Source organism: Orcinus orca, chromosome X (genome assembly GCF_937001465.1).
Source record: "Orcinus orca chromosome X, mOrcOrc1.1, whole genome shotgun sequence".
NCBI lineage: Eukaryota > Metazoa > Chordata > Mammalia > Artiodactyla > Delphinidae > Orcinus > Orcinus orca.
This window is the reverse complement of record NC_064580.1, coordinates 69,586,618-69,605,450: the sequence shown is the minus strand read 5'-3', so window position 1 is coordinate 69,605,450 and position 18,833 is coordinate 69,586,618. Positions and strand designations below refer to the sequence as shown.

At 36.9% G+C, this 18,833-nt stretch overlaps 1 protein-coding gene and 1 pseudogene across 5 annotated transcripts in view; one reads left to right on the top strand and one right to left on the bottom strand.

The window, feature by feature from the left end:
* The window catches only part of BRWD3 (bromodomain and WD repeat domain containing 3), a 125,627-nt gene that overhangs the window by 63,584 nt on the left and 43,210 nt on the right, over nucleotides 1-18,833 (top strand). For 4 of the 5 annotated variants that reach the window (XM_004280450.4, XM_033406928.2, XM_049705077.1 and 1 more), the window contains 8 exons: nucleotides 292-517; nucleotides 2,574-2,741; nucleotides 8,439-8,622; nucleotides 12,032-12,125; nucleotides 14,126-14,275; nucleotides 16,977-17,053; nucleotides 17,644-17,812; nucleotides 18,681-18,794. In XM_004280450.4, coding sequence (XP_004280498.1) covers nucleotides 292-517; nucleotides 2,574-2,741; nucleotides 8,439-8,622; nucleotides 12,032-12,125; nucleotides 14,126-14,275; nucleotides 16,977-17,053; nucleotides 17,644-17,812; nucleotides 18,681-18,794 — 1,182 coding nt within the window. The remainder of the gene's footprint in view (nucleotides 1-291; nucleotides 518-2,573; nucleotides 2,742-8,438; nucleotides 8,623-12,031; nucleotides 12,126-14,125; nucleotides 14,276-16,976; nucleotides 17,054-17,643; nucleotides 17,813-18,680; nucleotides 18,795-18,833) is intronic. The other variant, XM_033406927.2, reaches the window with a different exon arrangement.
* On the bottom strand, nucleotides 5,562-6,588 carry LOC101278927 (protein lin-28 homolog A-like; annotated as a pseudogene).

Sequence of the window (18,833 nt, the reverse complement as noted above, 5' to 3'; positions counted from 1 at the left end):
AAGTAACTAACTTTATCTACTGTGTTGTTGCTTTGCTTCTTCTTATCCTAATTGGAAAAATACAATATTGGAGGGCCAGAAAGTAATATAGATTGTAGAGTTTTGTGGAGAAAAGATAGGATTATGATCTAGGTGATTCACTTCTACTTAGAGGGAACATATGACTATAGAGGACTATAAAGATAATGCAGAAATTATCTGATTTGAAAAACACATGTGCTCTAGGAATGAAAATAAATGCTTATTTATAAATTTCTTGTGCATATTAAATACTAAAAATCTGTCATAAAGATTCCAGATCAGATGTTCTTCCATACGGATTATCGACCTCTTATCCGTGATGCCAACAACTATGTATTGGATGAACAAACCCAACAAGCTCCTCATCTCATGCCTCCCCCATTCTTGGTGGATGTTGATGGAAATCCTCATCCCACAAAATTCCAAAGGCTAGTACCAGGACGGGAAAATTGTAAAGATGAACAGCTTATACCACAGCTGGGATATGTGGCTAATGGTACGTTCTCTACAAAATTAAATTTAAAACATTTTGTAAAATGTTATACTTGCTCCTGTTCTCTCTATAATATATGCCCATGCTAAACTCTAATATATATAATATATCCCCATGTAGTAGGTTATACTATATTTTACCTAATACTTTATTAATTTTCAGTTGCATAGAACTTTTTATCTTACCAGAGTACTTTTGCACTGTTTATCTCACCTGGACACAGATAAATGGACTAGGACAAACAAGAGTACACTCAAACAGAGAATGTGTTGACCTGCTTTCTTAGAACCCTGAACATATGTATGATCCTGTTGTTTGTAGTATTGGCTTCTAGTGATGATTAAATATACTAACTTTAATGTGTCAAGCTTTTATAATTGGTGAAATTCCACTGCTCATAATATTAGTATTCTAATTTGACAGTACATAGTTAATGGACTGAAGAAGAGGAAATTTCAAGAACTACAAACTGGGTAGTGGCTGTTTACCCATCCTCACGTTTGAAATGTAAAGAATTATTGAGTTTTGGGGTGGGGGATGCTGAGTGTTTAAATAACACTCAACCTTGGAGGATACTGAAGCAGTGATGAGTGTGATGCATGATGGCAACGTAGCAGAAAAAGACATTGAAATAAGATATTCTCTATTAAAGCAACTCTTCTGGTTGGCATATTTCCCTTAGGTATGCTGCCTCCACACCACCCCCCACACCAGAATGCCTTCATACCTTAGTTTGTTACTTGTAGGTTTTCTTCCAAGTATGAGGTAATGAGTTATTTATTTGCAAATGGAATTTTTTTTCCTTTTTTTTTTTTAATATATTTTGGCTGTGCCATGCGGCATGTGAGACGTTTCCCCGACCAGGAATTGAACCCAGGCCTCCACAGTGAAAGCACTGAATCCTAACCACTAGGCCACCAGGGAACTCCTGCAAATGGAATTTTATATCCTTACTAGGGAATTAAGACTTGACCTTTCTAGAATGAAATGTTGCATATCCTTTTTTATTGTCTCTCTCATAAAGATTTGTAGAGCAATGAAATGGTGTTACACATGTGCCAATAGTTACTTCTTTGATGTCATATTTATTAAATAAGGGGGAAAAGCATGAATATTAATAGGAGGTAAAACTGAAAGCATTTGAATAAAAAAATCTGTAATTCATATTTTACTTCCAATAAGACCTGATCACTTGGCTACTCTACTAGATGCCATTTAATCTGACTAGAGGACAAGATGAAAAATAGGTCTAAGATGTATTTAAGAAAGAAAAAGATCATAGAAGTAAATAAGTTTTTATTCAGATGTAATCATTGAATTTCATTATAAGAAATAATTTCTATACTGATCCATATACTGAGGTATTATCAAAAGAGACAATATTTGGGGCTTCCCTGGTGGCGCAGTGGTTGAGAGTCCGCCTGCCGGTTCAGGGGACACGGGTTCGTGCCCTGGTCCGGGAAGATCCCACATGCCGCGGAGTGGCTGGGCCCGTGAGCCATGGCCGCCGGGCCTGTTCATCCGGAGGCTGTGCTCCGCAACGGGAGAGGCCACAACAGTGAGAGGCCCGCGTACCGCAAAAGAAAATTTAAAAAAAAATTTAAAAAAAAAAGAGACAATATTTGGAAGACCATAATTGATTTCTCTCAGAAAGGAAATTCTCACGAAAGATGCAAAGCATTTTTGGTATTTTCAGTTAAACTTATTAAAACCTTACTCAAATCTCTACTCCCAACTTTTAGCTTGGAATATTCTATAGAGAAAATTAATTTTTAAGTTAATAATTTAATAATTTTTCTTTAAGGTGAGAAGGCTCTCATAATAATGTCTAGTTTGGGGACATTGGTTAAGTTAAACACACAAGCTGACATATTTAAAAGTTCTTTAAAAAATACTTTGTTTGCTATACATTTTTTTTTTTTGCTATACATTTTATTTTCATTTTAATCCCTTTAAAAATATTTGTCTAGAAACTTATAGATTAAGCTTGATTTTATTATATTTATGGTACACTGAAATGTAAATAATTTTGTGGCTTTATATCTTTGGTCCAATTAAGGTGATGGTGAAGTAGTAGAACAGGTAATTGGGCAACAAACCAATGACCAAGATGAGAGCATTCTTGATGGAATAATCAGGGAGTTACAAAGAGAACAAGATCTGAGGCTAATTAATGAAGGAGATGTTCCACATTTTCCACTTAATAGATCATATTCTTCTAATGGTGGTAAGTATGTGTATATTTGTAAAAGGTATGATGAATGTACTTTAATTATTTTACTTGTACCAAGTAATTACATGTGAGGAACATTTTAGGTTTTTAAATAAAAGCAACATTTTTGTTAATTTACAGTTGTGATATGATACACTAAAGTGCCATACTCTATCATTTGGGGCTAAAGTGATTTAGCATCTCCTAAGGAATACAGATGGTGTATTTTATTTTATTTTGTTTTTTTGTTTTTTTTTTCGGTACCAATAAGTCTTTATTCATTGTATTTTCCCAAGGAAAAGAAGGGGAAGGGGAAAGGGTCAGCATGTGTGTTACAAAATGATAGCAAATGGGAAAGGAAGTACCTGGCACAGCAAAATCAACCAACAAATAAACACTGCCCAGATGGGGTCGCCAAAGCCCAAGGGGGCTCAGTCTCCTGCAGTTCAGTAATGAGGGGAAGGGATGAAGAACAGGTACATGCTTTTCTACCCTCACTCCCTCCCCATAAATTCAAGATTTCACACAAAGTTTTGGTTTCTAGCAGTAAACATGGAGTTACATTCGTCCGTTTCCTATTAAACAATTTTGTGGCCACTTTGACATAAGTTTCTTGCACCTGCATAAAAGTTCCTGAGTGACTTGGCTATACATTCATCTTTCCTTTTGTGGTCTCCCAACACCACTTTCTACATGGAAGGCCCCCTCGTTGCTCCTCTCTACCCCAGGATTAGAGATTAAAGTAGGTTTTAATCCATCCAAGGACAGCAGTCTGTTTGGCATGAATCAAATCAAGGAATGGTCATGACTCAGGAGATTGAGAACAAGGGATGGATGGTGAGTTCTTAGCTTCTTCAGGATTTTTGCAGAAATCATTTAATCACAGACACCCCACAAATTAAACGTATAGGTGTATGGACTATTTTTGGGGAGGGCACGAAGGGGGAAAGAAGAGGGGGTAGGAATACAGTTTTTAGGACAGAAGATCTTGTTCGAAATAGGAAACAGGGAAGGGGAACACAAAAGAAAGTGTAGTTCAAGATCTCCCACTTCAAGAAGAGGGGCCGCCAAGTTTATGTTTCAGATCTTTTTGGCTGGTGCAGACCTTTTGTCAAAGATGCTTTGGCTATTTTTCTCAATATAAAAAGTTTGTAAACAATAAAACCCCAAAAGAACATGGAGAAGACCAACACATTATATTTACACAAACTAGGCCACCTAGCAATCACCAAATCAGCTACTTGTGAAGTCCTACAAAGTCCAGACAAATACAATAACTAGAGGGGATCAGACACACATCACCCAATGCATTCTATTGCATTTGCCCCGTTACAACACAGTGAGGTAGGTTTGCAGTGATCTCACAGCATGTAAACGAAACCCCCTTTTCTCCTTTAGCTACCATGACACTAATTACTGCTGCAGCAGGGCAGGACACTGGCTCTGGGAACCACAAAGAAGCCATCACTGATGGTCTCTCTGGAAACCAAGGAGGAAAAGTCCAGAATTGTTAAAGATTAAGGATCTTGTCCTTGCTTCATATATCCATCCCTGGGCAGCTCAAGATGGGTACAGAGGCATCATTCTTAAAACCTGTCCTTACCAACTCACAGTTTTCACAAAAACACATACAATATACCCTGTTGTGTATGTTAGGCCTAGCCCAATCCACTGAAGGATGGACCTGGTATGTAAAACGAGTCCTATGCCGTGGGATTAGAGGTCTGGAACAGGAATCCTTTATCACACATACAGATGACCTCTGCCTAATCTTGGCTTCCTCTCTCTGCACCTTTTACCTGGCCCAGCCTCTCCTAACCTCTCTGTACCACCTTTTTTCTGTTCAGACCAATTTCTAATCTTTCAGTAGAAGGAGACCAAGCCATGGGGCAACCCAGTTAAAACCTAGTCTCCCATGAAACATTGAAGATGGAGGGGTTTCAAGAGGACACTGTGGCAGAAAAGCCAGCTTTAATTGGCAAAAATGAGGTAGTTCAATAGGCTATATGCTCCAAATAGTTGTTCTCTCTGGTGATAGAGCAACAAAAAGTATTCCTGCTGTGCAGACCCGGAGCTGCTGCCGACTTATCTCTGAGATTGCTCACGTACCTGAGAACACAGTGCAGGAATGAGGGCCTTAGATTAAAATACACAAAAATACAAAACCAGAATATTTATATTATGAAAAAAAAGTTAAAATGCACAAGATACGTCATTCGCACACAGCTAGTGCAGTTGGCATCCTGAAGAAAGTGGGACCCAAGGTACAGTAATCCAAGGGAGCAAATAAATTAAATTGTATTGGCCCAGAATGGGGTGGGAGTAAGCTTAGAAGCAGCAGGTCTGCAGCTGTTCCCTCAACTCTCCTTTTGCCCATCATCACAACCCACTGCTTGGGACAGTTCTCTCAGCACTCTCTCCCAGGAGGAGGTTGTGAGCAGACAAGATGTGGAAAACCCTGCCTTACCCCTGAGATATTTCCTCCCACAGAATGTAGTGGCTTGTGGGTTGGGTCCATCAATCTGGTCTCATGCTTAATCTTTTCACTCTGGCACGGGGAATATTATTCCATATCCTTCTTGAAGAGTAAAACAACTTCCCTATCCAGGCCACTTTCAAAAGCTGGAGATTCTGGGGGTGGAGACTCAGATAAAGCATGCAGGAAGGGTTACCCCCCAAAGCCCTCACGTGCATTTGGATAGACCATGATTGGAGTTTCTTTGCCTCACCCCTTCCCCCCACCAAGAGGGAAGAGGGGGTGACACTTTGGCCCCCGGCCTGAGATATATGGCAGTGCCAGCTGCCCCCTACCCACCCTGTCCCCACTTTCTCCACTCTGCCGATTGATGCCTGTTCCTCAAAACTTTCTGATCACAAACGGATAGCCCCCACCCACTGTGGCTCAATTCTGGGCCTCTGGGAGCATGGCAGGGCTATGGATCTCTTCTTCCTCCTCCCGAAAGTAGGCTGGCTTTCCCTGGGAGCTTGCTGGGCCTTCAGTGGACACAAGGCTACCATATGGTTGATGCTCTGGCAGAAGTGCCACTTCTTGGGCTGGGGTGGCAGTTTGCATTCCTTGGCATGATGGTCTAGACCTCCACAGTTGTAGCACCTGTCTCCCTTTGATCTGCGTTTCTGCATGTTCTTCCCTTTGGGCCGCCTCTCACTCCCAATACAGAACACCCCACTAGGGCCGGTGACTCGGATAGATTCCAGGCCCTTGGCAGACTTCTTAAAGGTGAACTCTACGGCCTCACCCTCCTTCAGGCTCCGGAAGCCCTCCATGTGCAGCTTACTCTGGTGCACAAAGACATCCACTGGGGGGTCGAGTGCGACCCCGGCGCGGGCAGTCATAGACAGGAAGCCAAATCCCATGCGCACGTTGAACCACTTACAGATGCCGACTCCGTGCAGCAGCTGCGGCTCCTCGGCCGCCCAGGCCGCGTCCTCCTGTGCCTCCTCCGGCCGCCACCTGCAAACTGCTGGTTTGACACAGAGCCCATGGTAGTCGGCTGAGCCCGCGGCCCCGGGCCCCAGGTCGGCCGGCTGCTGGCCCCAGAGAAGTCCGGAGGCAAAGGGGTGGCTCGGAGAAGAGGCTGCTACATCTTCCCCAGCACAATAGCGGTGGGAGGGCCCCTATTTTGTTTTTATAAATTTATTTCATTTATTTATTTTTGGCTGTGCTGGGTCTTCATTGCCACGTGCAGGTTTTCTCTAGTTGCAGTGAGCTGGGGCTACTCTTCATTGCAGTGCGCGGGCTTCTCATTACGGTGGCTTCTTGTGTTCCGGAGCACGGGGCCTAGGCGTGCGGGCCTCAGTAGTTGTGGCATGTGGCCTCAGCAGCTGTGGTTCACAGGCTCTAGAGCGCAGGCTCAGCAGTTGTAGGCTTAGTTGCTCCGTGGCATGTGGGATCCTCCTGGACCAGGGCTCGAACACGCATCCCCTGCATTGGCAGGCGGATTCCTAACCACTGTGCCACCAGGGAAGCCCACAGATGGTGTATTTTAATATACTGTTTTCTGTTAACTCAGTTAAGTATTTGCAGTCTTTACTTTTGTTCTAATAAGCAAGGTGCTACAATAAGTCCAGCCCCTTCTAGGGGAACCAACCTAAAAGTTTTCAAAATTAAAGCCACTTTAAATTTAAAAATTAATACCAAAATAATTTGCCCTCCTTTGTTGAAAAGGAAGCAACATATCATCTGTCTCTCGAGTTTACAAAAATACACTGGAAGACAAGAAGCCCTCTTCTTAGGGAATACAGATACAACTTCTTCTTTTTTTTTTTCTTTTTTGTGGTACGTGGGCCTCTCACTATTGTGGCCTCTCCCGTTGCGGAGCACAGGCTCCGGACACGCAGGCTCAGCGTCCATGGCTCACGGGCCCAGCCGCCCTGCGGCATGTGGGATCTTCCCGGACTGGGGCACGAACCCTCGTCCCCTGCATCGGCAGACGGACTCTCAACCACTGCACCACTAGGGAAGCCCCAGATACAACTTCTTAATTGACTTTGACAAGTTTGATTCTAATTACCAGAATTATTCCAATCTATTGTATGTCTTCCTTCACTTTACATGAAGTGTGTCTATGCATCTGAGTTTTATATAATCTTAGCCTATGTCAGTTTTACTTTTATCAAGAACTATTAGTTCTGTTTAAAATGCAGTCCTCATATGGGATTTTGGCAAATGTGTTTCTTTTTATATTTACATAAGTGAGGTCATTTATTTGGGTATTGTGACATTTTGGAGTCCACAGAAATGAATAAGGTGATTTAAATTTGAGGTGATTCACAGGATCTTTTACTCATTTCCTGATTTCTTTAGTATCCCATAAAATTAAAATAAAAACATTCTTTGTTCATGTCATTTGGAGCACCTAGCTCAGATAAGCTTTCCTTAACCTGGAACAAGATAAGAAGTGGGCTGATAATCTTATATATCCAGGCCTTTTGTTCCTAAGACATAAAAATTGCTTAGAACCCTGATTTAGAGGTCAGTAATTTCAATGCTAGGTCTCTGTGGTTAGATTTGAAATGCTGTTAGTCAAAGGGACCCCAATGACTTCTCTTTGCAATGTTCATTTGTTTTTTTTTTTTTTCCTGGTGCTTATTTTAACAGTTCAATGTTTCAGTTTCCACTTTTGTTTTATTTGCAATTACAACAAAAATAAACAGGGACCTTACTGGAGGATTAAAAACAAAAGTAAAATTTCTATTGCTTATTTCCCCTTTCTTTCACTCTTTATCAATTTTGAAAATGAAATTTTGATAGTTTAAAATTTTTTTAATATTTTTTTCGTACTATTTTTGAAAGCTTTATTGGAGTTCTATTCAAAAACCTTTTAATGGGCTAAATAAAGGTAGAATTTAGATTAAAAAGCTGCTTTCTGAACTAGTACTAATAACATTTATGAATCTACCAAATATGTTAAATACACCTTTTGTATTTACTGAGCATTTAGTAGATGACAGATGTGAAAGTCCTCTGGAAAAAATTAAAAGAGCTATAGAGACAGTAAACATTTATTGAGTGCCTGCTTTATCTATAAGACTGTAAAAACCATAAAGGGGGTACAGAAAATATATAAAAAAGGGATAGCAATATTGTCCAGCAGTACTGTCTTTGAATCTCCTATTTTATTTAGAGCTCTAATCTGGAAAAGTTTGGTGCCTTTGCTGAGAGAGTGGTGCCTTCCTTTGTTTTTGTTTTAGCTCTGAGAAATCCAAATATGGACATATCTTCTTCCCCAAACATTGGACTCCGACGTAGTGGTCAAATTGAAGGTGTCCGACAAATGCATAACAATGCTCCTAGAAGCCAGATGGCCACTGAAAGAGATCTCATGGCATGGAGCAGAAGAGTGGTGGTCAATGAACTAAATAATGGAGTTAGTAGGTGAGTCAGTATGGTAACATTCTTTTTGAGTAAGTAAATTAAAATGTACTCTTTTTGACCCACCTCCTAGAGAAATGGAAATAAAAACAAAAATAAACAAATGGGACCTAATGAAACTTAAAAGCTTTTGCACAGCAAAGGAAACCATAAACAAGTTGAAAAGACAACCCTCAGAATGGGAGAAAATATTTGCAAATGATGGAACTGACAAAGGATTAATCTCCAAAATTTACAAGCAGCTCATGCAGCTCAATATCAAAAAAACAAACAACCCAATCCGCAAATGGGCAGAAGACTGAAATAGACAATTCTCCAAAGAAGATATACAGATTGCCAAGAAACACATGAAAGAATGCTCAACATCACTAATCATTAGAGAAATGCAAATCAAAACTTCAGTGAGGTAGAGAAATGCAAATCAAAACTTCAGTGAGGTATCATCTCCCACCAGTTAGAATGGCCATCATCAAAAAATCTACAAACAAGAAATGCTGGAGAGAGTGTGGAGAAAAGGGAACCCTCTTGCACTGTTGGTGGGAATGTAAATTGATACAGCCACTATTGAGAACAGTATGGAGTTTCCTTAAAAAACTAAAAATAAAGCTACCATACGACCCAGCAATCCCACTACTGGGCATATACCCTGAGAAAACCATAATTCAAAAAGAGTCATGTACCACAATGTTCATTGCAGCACTATTTACAGTAGCCAGGACATGGAAGCAACCTAAGTGTCCATCGACAGATGAATGGATGAAGAAGATGTGGCACATATATACAATGGAATATTACTCAGCCATAAAAAGAAACAAAATTGAGTTATTTGTAGTGAGGTGGATGGACCTAGAGTCTGTCATACAGAGTGAAGTAAGTCAGAAAGAGAAAAACAAATACCATATGTTAACACATATATATGGAATCTAAAAAAAAAACAAAAATGGTTCTGAAGAACCTAGGGCCAAGACAGGAGTAAAGGCACAGATGTGGAGAATGGACTTGACATGGGGAGGGAGAAGGGTAAGCTGGGACGAAGTGAGAGAGTGGCATCAACTTATATACAGTACCAAATGTAAAATAGATAGCTAGTGGGAAGCAGCCGCATAGCACAGGGAGATCAGCTTGTGCTTTGTGACCACCTAGAGGGGTGGGATAGGGAGGGTGGGAGGGAGACACCAGAGGGAGGAGATATGGTGATATATGTATACATATAGCTGATTCACTTTGTTATAAAGCAGAAACCAACACACCGTTGTAAAGCAATTATACTCCAATAAAGATGTTAAAAAATAAAATGTACTAAAAAAAAATAATAAAATAAAATAAAAAAAAATAAAATAAAATGTACTATGTTAGGCTAATAACTAAGGTGTTTTTCTTTAATTTAGCTGAGCCATGCATTAGTTTTTCCACATTATTTCATTAGTTCGTTCCATAACAACTATTTAAAGATTATCTTAAATTTGCTTAGCTTTGTGGTAAATGTTTTGGGGAATACTGAAAAATGAAAAAACATAATCTCTGTCTTCTTTGAATTTATAGTCTAGGTTAGAAGATATGAAAAAATACTATTAAGTAAGAACATGAGGCCATATGTGATTAAATATGTCAGTGATACATGGACCCAATATTCAACAGTTGTTCTGAGGAAACTCAGAATTGGAGCAGTTTGGGAGTGCAGTATAGGTATGTAGTAGACCCAGTGCTTAGCATATATTTAGAAATATCATTTAAGTAGACTTCTTTGGATGAAAGGATTTCATTAGGATGAATTTCAAACTTAGAATCCCTATCCTTATTTGTAAACCTTAACATTTACTGTAATATTGACTCCAGATAATGCACAGCAACTAGAAATAGATTTGGAAAACAGAAAGGACATTGACAGAGAACATAGAAAATCCATTCAAATCATGATATCTTCCTAGCAAAACCTTTTTACCAGCTGAGCCAACAAGTAGCAAAATTAATTTGGTTTCACCTTTTCTTTCTTTAGCAGTAATAAGAAAAGGGAGACATAGCTAATATATGAACTGAATGCTACCCCCTGGCAGTAGAACAATATGAAATAATTCTCTGTTCAAAACGTTAGAAGTAGAATTGAAAACAGTGACTCAGATACTTGTATGCCAATGTTTATTGTAGCATTATTTCATAATAGCTGAATTGTAGAAACAATCCAAGTGTCTGTCAACAGATGAATGGATAAGTAAAGTGTGATATATACATACACTGGAATATAATTCAGCCATAAAAACTTCTGATACTTGCTATAACATGGATAAACATGGAAAACATAATGCTTAGTGAAATCAGCGAGACACAAAAGGGCAAATAGTGTATAATTCCACTTACATGAAATATCTAGAGTAGGCAAATTCATAGAGACATAAAGTAGATTAGAGGTTAGCAGGGGCTGGTGAAAGGAGAAATAAAGAGTTATTGCTTAATGGTTACAAAGTTTATGTTTGGAGTGATGAAAAAGTTTTAGAAATAGTGATGATGGTTACACAACATTGTAAATGTTATTAATACCACTGAGTTACATACCTAAAATGGTTTAAATGTCCAATTTTATATTTAGAAGTGTTTTTGTTATTTATTTTGAATTTTTGAATTTTATTTTATTTTTTTTATACAGGAAGTTCTTATTAGTCATCAATTTTATACACATCACTGTATACATGTCAATCCCAATCTCCCAATTCATCACACCCCCACCCCCACCACCCCCGCCGCTTTCCCCCTTTGGTGTCCATACGTTTGTTCTCTACATCTGTGTCTCAATTTCTGCCCTGCAAACCAGTTCATCTGTACCATTTCTCTAGGTTCCACATATATGCTCTAATATACGATATTTGTTTTTCTCTTTCTGACTTATTTCACTCTGTATGACAGTCTCTAGATCCATCCATGTCTCAACAAATGACCCAATTTCATTCCTTTTTACAGCTGAATAATATTCCATTGTATATATGTACCACATCTTCTTTATCCATTTGTCTGTCGATGGGCATTTAGGTTGCTTCCATGACCTGGATATTGTAAATAGTGCTGCAATGAACATTGGAGTGCATGTGTCTTTTCGAATTATGGTTTTCTCTGGGTATATGCCCAGTAGTGGGATTGCTGGATCATATGGTAATTCTATTTTTATTTTATTAAGGAACCTCCATAGTGTTCTCCATAGTGACTGTATCAATTTACATTCCCACCAACAGTGCAAGAGGGTTCCCTTTTCTCCACACCCTCTCCAGCATTTGTTGTTTGTAGATTTTCTGACGATGCCCATTCTAACTGGTGTGAGGTGATACCTCATTGTAGTTTTGATTTGCATTTCTCTAATAATAAATAAACCATTGGTTTGCTCTTTGATGATTTTCTGTTACTTTGACCTTTGATATGTTATTAGGGTTCAGGAAGAATGTCGAACTGCTAAAGGTGACATAGAAATCAGTCTTTATACAGTCGAAAAGAAGAAAAAGCCATCTTATGCTACCCAAAGGGTAAGTTTAGCTTTACAGTACTTTGCAATACACTATTTGTAAATATTTGCAGGCACCAGGTTTTTGAAAGGTGGAAGTTATGTATTAAGGGATTATTTTGATAGGTGTCTGTATATAGGGAAACTATTTTTTTAAAACCCCAAATGGAGATATATGGTTATTATTAATAAGGATAAAATTACACAAAGTTAGAACTATCCCCCCAAATCTAGGATATGTGGTCATTGTAGGTATAAGACATTTGTATTAAAATACCATTTTCATATGGTTAAAGTAGAACTTTAAAATTAATGCTGTATCACTAATCACAATGTAAAACAAATGTTCAGATACCCTAGGCCAGAGGTTGGCAAACTGCCCATGGACTAAATCTGGTCTACTGCCTATTCCTATTAATAAAGTTTTATTGGAGCACAGCCATACCTATTCATTTATATATTGTCTATGATTGCTTTCATGCTATATGGAGTTGAGTAGTTGCCACAGAGATCATATGACCTGCAAAGCCAAAATATTTGTACTCTGCCCCTTTACAGAAAAAGTTTGCTGACCCCTGCCCTAGGCTTACTCCTGGCCTACCTAATTAGACAGGAGCAAAATCTGTTCTATATACATTAGGAAGATTCATATTCCCAGTAGAAACTGCTAATCAGGAAATAAGATCCCTGTACTCCATTAGGTGCATGTTAAGCCCCTTACTAGTACTCTGAGGTTGAACAAACTAGTGACATAAGAATATAGTTTTGTTCTCGGAACTAACAACTATAACTCCTGAAGAGTATGGTAAATTGGAAAGTCTAGGTTGATTTTAATCTTATTAAGGAAATATAAGCAATGGGTACTGAATTTTAAGTGTCTTTTCAGTATTGATAAATACAATTTCAGGTAATTATTATATGAATATCTCTAAATATGCTTACATCATTTTGATACCCACTTTCTTAATTTCTATTCAGATTTTATTAGCTTATATGATGTTCTCTGATAAGATTATTTTCTTAGAGATTTTGAATGACTCACATCCATGATTTATATTCTTTTTTCCTGCTAAGCTGATTTGTCAAACATCAGACTTGTCTGAGACTAATAAACAGGGTAGTTGGATCTGTAAACATTTTTATTTATATTGAAAATGAGAAACATTTACATGTAAGATAAGAAACTGGCCCTTGATACTGATTTAGAAGACCTTTAAGCTTGTTTACTCCTGATGACATATTAGGGTTATAGTTTTGACATATGGTATATCAGTAATAATATTTTATACTTGTAAAGGGTAGAATAAAACAGTTTTTACTTTACATTTTTGTTATTAAAAATTAAATTTTTATTTTGACTCGTTTACTAAATGTAGTTTTTTATAGAACTAAAGAAATACATGTTATATTAAGAATTATATATACACATACATATGATATAGATATCTTGCTTCATCCTGTAATAAATTGTAGATAATATGGTATATGTAAATTCTGAGTGGGCAGATTCTTGCAGCTTAGAATTTCAGCACTGTCTGTAATTTGATCACAAAGTTTTCAAAATACAGAAAGTAATCAGTATTAATGGAAGTGGGTTAAATATATAAAAATGAAGTATATTTTGGGGCTTCCCTGGTGGCGCAGTGGTTGAGAGTCCACTTGCCGATGCAGGGGACACAGGTTCGTGCCCCGGTCTGGGAAGACCCCACATGCCGCGGAGCGGCTGGGCCCGTGAGCCATGGCCACTGAGCCTGCACGTCCGGAGCCTGTGCTCCACAATGGGAGAGACCACAACAGTGAGAGGCCCATGTACCACAAAAAAAAAAAAGAAGAAGTATATTTTTTTATGTAAAAACATAGTATAAAAATATATCTTGGGTTTTCTTTTAGGAAATTTATTCCTATCTCTTACCTCCACCCTCACTCCAAATCAAGCCCAATTGATTCTCTTTATATGTGTTCTTTTGTGTATATTCACTGAGGCTTTCATTTTTTAAAATTTATTTTCCTTCTGTTTTATAGAATGATTATCCGCCTAGCTGTGGGCGGTCTTTACGAAGGACACAACGCAAACGTCAGCATACTTACCAAACACGATCCAACATAGAGCATAATTCACAAGCATCATGTCAAAATTCAGGTGTACAGGAAGACTCAGATAGCTCCTCAGAGGTTAGATATCTGCTATTATTTACTCAATGTAATTTTTTGTTTCCCAGTTAGTGTCATCACTTTGGGTTTACTTTTTTTTAAATTTTTCAACTAGGTTTAATAACATGAGACTATCAATGAGGTCAATATTCGAGACCTTGTAAAATCACAAAGAAGTTAAGGCATATCTGATACCTAGATTCCTTTTCAAAGTTCTTTTTTTCTATGAAAGGCTGAAAATCGACATATCACGAAAGAAGTAACAATTTGATAAACTTTGGGTTTACTTTTAAGGGTCAATTTAATAGAAAATTATTTTAATGATGATCTTATGAGTATTATTTATTAATAAGGCATTTAATAGGCAAATTCGAGCATTATATTGAACTCCTTTAGATATCTTCTCTTATTTGTACCCAAGATATTATCTTGGTTGAGGGTATCAAACATGCCAGGAAAAGTTTGGCTTTGGGACAGTAAGAAAAGAGAGTGAGAGCAAATCTGCCTAGAAATGGAAAGAAGTGGAATATTAACTGTGATAACTAGTTATACAGTTCCAGAACTTGTTGACTGTGTAATCATAATATACATGTTTTCTTTTATTGTTGACTTTACCAGTCATGGAGATTACTGAGTGATGATTTTTTTCAGACCTACCTTTTTCATGGTAATGAAATAAAAACTATAGCAGTTCTTTTCCTCATGTTCCTCTCTTCTCCAGTCCTTTCCTTTTGTTCTCTTAATAACTATAGTATTTAAGTGAATAATGAGGGTTTAATTATGCATTGATAATGTATGGTACCCTCATTCTTCTCCCACCATTCACAATTCTTTAACTCTTATCAATGATATCCTTCCTTCTCTCCCCCCACCCATGAAAATCTTGATCTGAAAAGAATGATCACATATTCAAGACTATCATACAGAGTGAAGTAAGTCAGAAAGAGAAAAACAAATATTGTATATTAACACATATATGTGGAATCCGAAAAAATTGGTATAGACAGTCTTATTTACAAAGCAGAAATAGAGACAGACGTAGTGAACAAACGTGTGGATAACAAGGGGGAAGGGGGGGTGGGATGAATTGGGAGATTGGGATTGACATATAAACACTATTGATATGTATGGAATAGATGGCTAATGAGGACCTACTGTATAGCATGGGGGACTCTACTCAGTGCTCTGTGGTGACCTGGATGGGAAGGAAATCCAGAGGAGAGGGGATGTGTGTGTGTGTATGGCTGGTTCACTTTGCTGTACAGTAGAGGCTAGCACAACATTGTAAAGCAACTATACTCCAATAAAAATTTTTTTAAAAAACTATTGCCTCTGAGCTATGGACTTAAAAGAATTAAAACAAAAATACATTGAATGTAGATGGATTATAGAGTCCTGTTGCATGAGTGTCACTAAGACAGATAGGCAAGGAGAAATTCAGGGCAACGTAGCAATTTAAGATGGTTAAGAAAATTAAAAATACATGAAAAAGAAGACGAGAGAAGAAAAACGAAGATTACTTGGTACAGATTTTGTTGTTCAAAGGATGTGGTACTTTGACAAGAGTACCAAGACCAAAAGTAGATTGGTGGCTGCCAGGGGCTTGAGGTAGTGGGGAGTGAGGGGTCCTTGCTAATGGGTTTAGGGATTCTTTTGGGGTGATGAAAGTGTTCTAATATTAGTGGTGATGGTTGAACAGCTCTGAATATACTAAAAACCATTGAACTATATACTCTGAAGTGGTGAAGTTTATGGTATGTGAGTTCTATCTCAATAGGCTGTTATTAAAAAAGAAAAAGAAAAGAATTGTTATCTTTTTAATGTAATGATTGTGTTGTGGTTATGTTTTTAAAAAGAATCCTTATCTTAATAAATATTTATAGTGGAAATGCTTTTTTTTCACAATAATTCCTGAGGTATGAGGCAGTTGGTAAGGGTATATATACAAGATAGGCAGTGAGTTATTGTCTAAACTGGAGATTGTGTACACAAGGATGTTATCTATTTCCTCTACTTTGATACGTTTGAGATCTTACGTAATAAAAAGATGATTAACTTTTTTATGGAGAGTAATTATATTAACTTGGTAGAGGCATATAGGTATTTTTATCTTTTTTTGTGTAGGTATTTTTTAAAACAATGGCTTTCTATAAGGGAAAAGAATCTGAAAAAGAATATATATATTCATATAAATTCATATATATTTTTTCATGTATATATATACATATAAAACTGAATCAAGAGGGAGGGGTTATATGTATACATATAGTTGATTCACTTTGTTGTACAGCAGAAACTAACACAACATTGTAAAGCAACTGTACCCCAATGAAAAACAAACAAAAACCAAATCACTGTGCTGTATATATGAAACTAACACAGCATTGTAAATCAACTATACTTCAATTAAAAAAAGAAAACAGTGGTTTTAACAAAATTTAAGAGGGTTATATTTGCATTTCTTAAGGAGTCTATTGCGTCTTTGAAATAAGAAAAGGTGTGTCATATCAGTAAGATAGTAGATGCTAGAAATTTTTAAATACTTGGTAGGCTTAGTTATGAGTTACAAGTATATATAGAAAAATGATTACATACATTTTAACTAGAACTTTTCTTTGGAGGGGGGACTACAAAAAGTGTTATAAAACAGGTAATATATGCTAATTAATAATATGCTAGTTAATAATAACAATATATCTCAATTGCTGGCTCTTTGTTGCAGGAAGATGAAACAGTTGGCACAAGTGATGCTTCTATAGAGGATCCTGTTATTGAATGGCAAAGTGAAAGTTCCTCCAGGTAGTTTTAATGGTTTTGATTTGGTCAAAATCATTTGACAGTTTTAATGTGAAATTATGTTCTTGTAGGAATTTGGTAAAGCCAGAGTTAAAATAGTATTTTATAGTAGAAAGAGTACTGGGTTGGAAGCCCAGAGACCTGTTGTTTTATCCTAGCTCTACCAATATCTTTTTGCGCATGTCATCATGGACTTTAGTTCCCTAAAATAGTTCCATCTGTAAAATAAGATTCTTTGTAAATCCAAGATTCTACACCTTGGCAGGCTATGTGTATTTATTTCAGGTTTAAAACAACTATATTTAACCATTTCCAGGGATAAGGAACATCTTTATTTAAAGAAGCTTTTGTGATTTGGACAGGAATTTTGAATTTTAAATCCTGTTATGGGAAACTAAGCATTATACTTTATCCAAGAAGCATTTCACTAAAATCACTTAGGTAATGATCAAAATTCTATATTTGATATTTTTTTATCTTTGGTTAGAACAAAATCAAACCATGTCATTTATAATGCTGTTTGATTACAAAATGATCATCTTTCAATCATGAGGCAAAACTATTCCTTTTCTGAACTTATGTATTATTTACAGTGATTCATCAAGTGAATATTCTGATTGGACAGCAGATGCTGGAATAAATTTGCAACCTCCAAAAAGGCAAACGAGACAGGCAACACGGAAAATATGCAGCAGCTCTGAGGAGGAGAATTTGAAGTCACTTGAAGAACGGCAAAAGAAACCTAAACAGACTAGAAAGAAGGTTTGTAAGTTTACAGGTTGTTTTTCTTTCTTGGGGGAGGTTTTGGTTTTTTCCTTTGATACTTGAATATTTAACAGTAACACTTCACTTTTATCTAAAAATAATATTCCATCTGAGAAACTAAGTAAAATTGTATAAAAGATGTAAAGATATTTTGAAATTTTTCTGTTGTCAAAAGTAGAGGCTAGAATATTTTCATTATTATGTTAACATTAAATAAAACATTTTGACAGTTGTTTGTTAAAATGTAGTAGAGTTTTTAAATAAGCCACTGTAGTATAAAAGGATTATTCTTGTCATATCACCAGTCATAAATTTCTATATATTTTTGACTTGTAAAATGGAAGGATATGATAAATCATGTAGGGCTTCTTCTGTTTCTTTATGTTTTTATTTCATCCCAATGATGGGGTTTTATTTCCCACTCTAATTTCATTTGAATGATGTAAAAACCTAATCCACGGAGTTCCTTGAATATTAATTTAAAAATGGGTTCTGTATTCATTCTGTAACCTCTTGCTTTAGTAGATAGAATTATCTTCTTGATGGTCATCATTTAATTGGCAAAAAGTTATTGTGTTACTTGTATTTGAATTCCTTTGATATACTAGGGACATGAAGAGTAAAATTTGTGGGTTTTAGATAGTATATAGTGTCATATTATCTGTCAGCCAAAATTGAACATGTTACTCACTTGATTGTTTTATTGGTACAAAAGTTATGCATAATTAATTGGTAAAAGAAAATGTGTAAAGTTTGTATATTTTGTGTTTTATTATAACCTGATGTTTTTAACATTTTCTACCTGCTATTTTTTCTACAATTGTTCATATATTTACAGTTTATATGTTTGTGAACTATATTTTAGAAAGGAGGACTGGTTTCTATGGCAGGTGAGCCCAGTGAAGAATGGTTTGCCCCTCAGTGGATCTTGGATACCATACCACGACGTTCCCCGTTTGTCCCACAGATGGGAGACGAGGTAATTGTTTTCTGTTAAATAACGTTTTTCTCTTGGAAC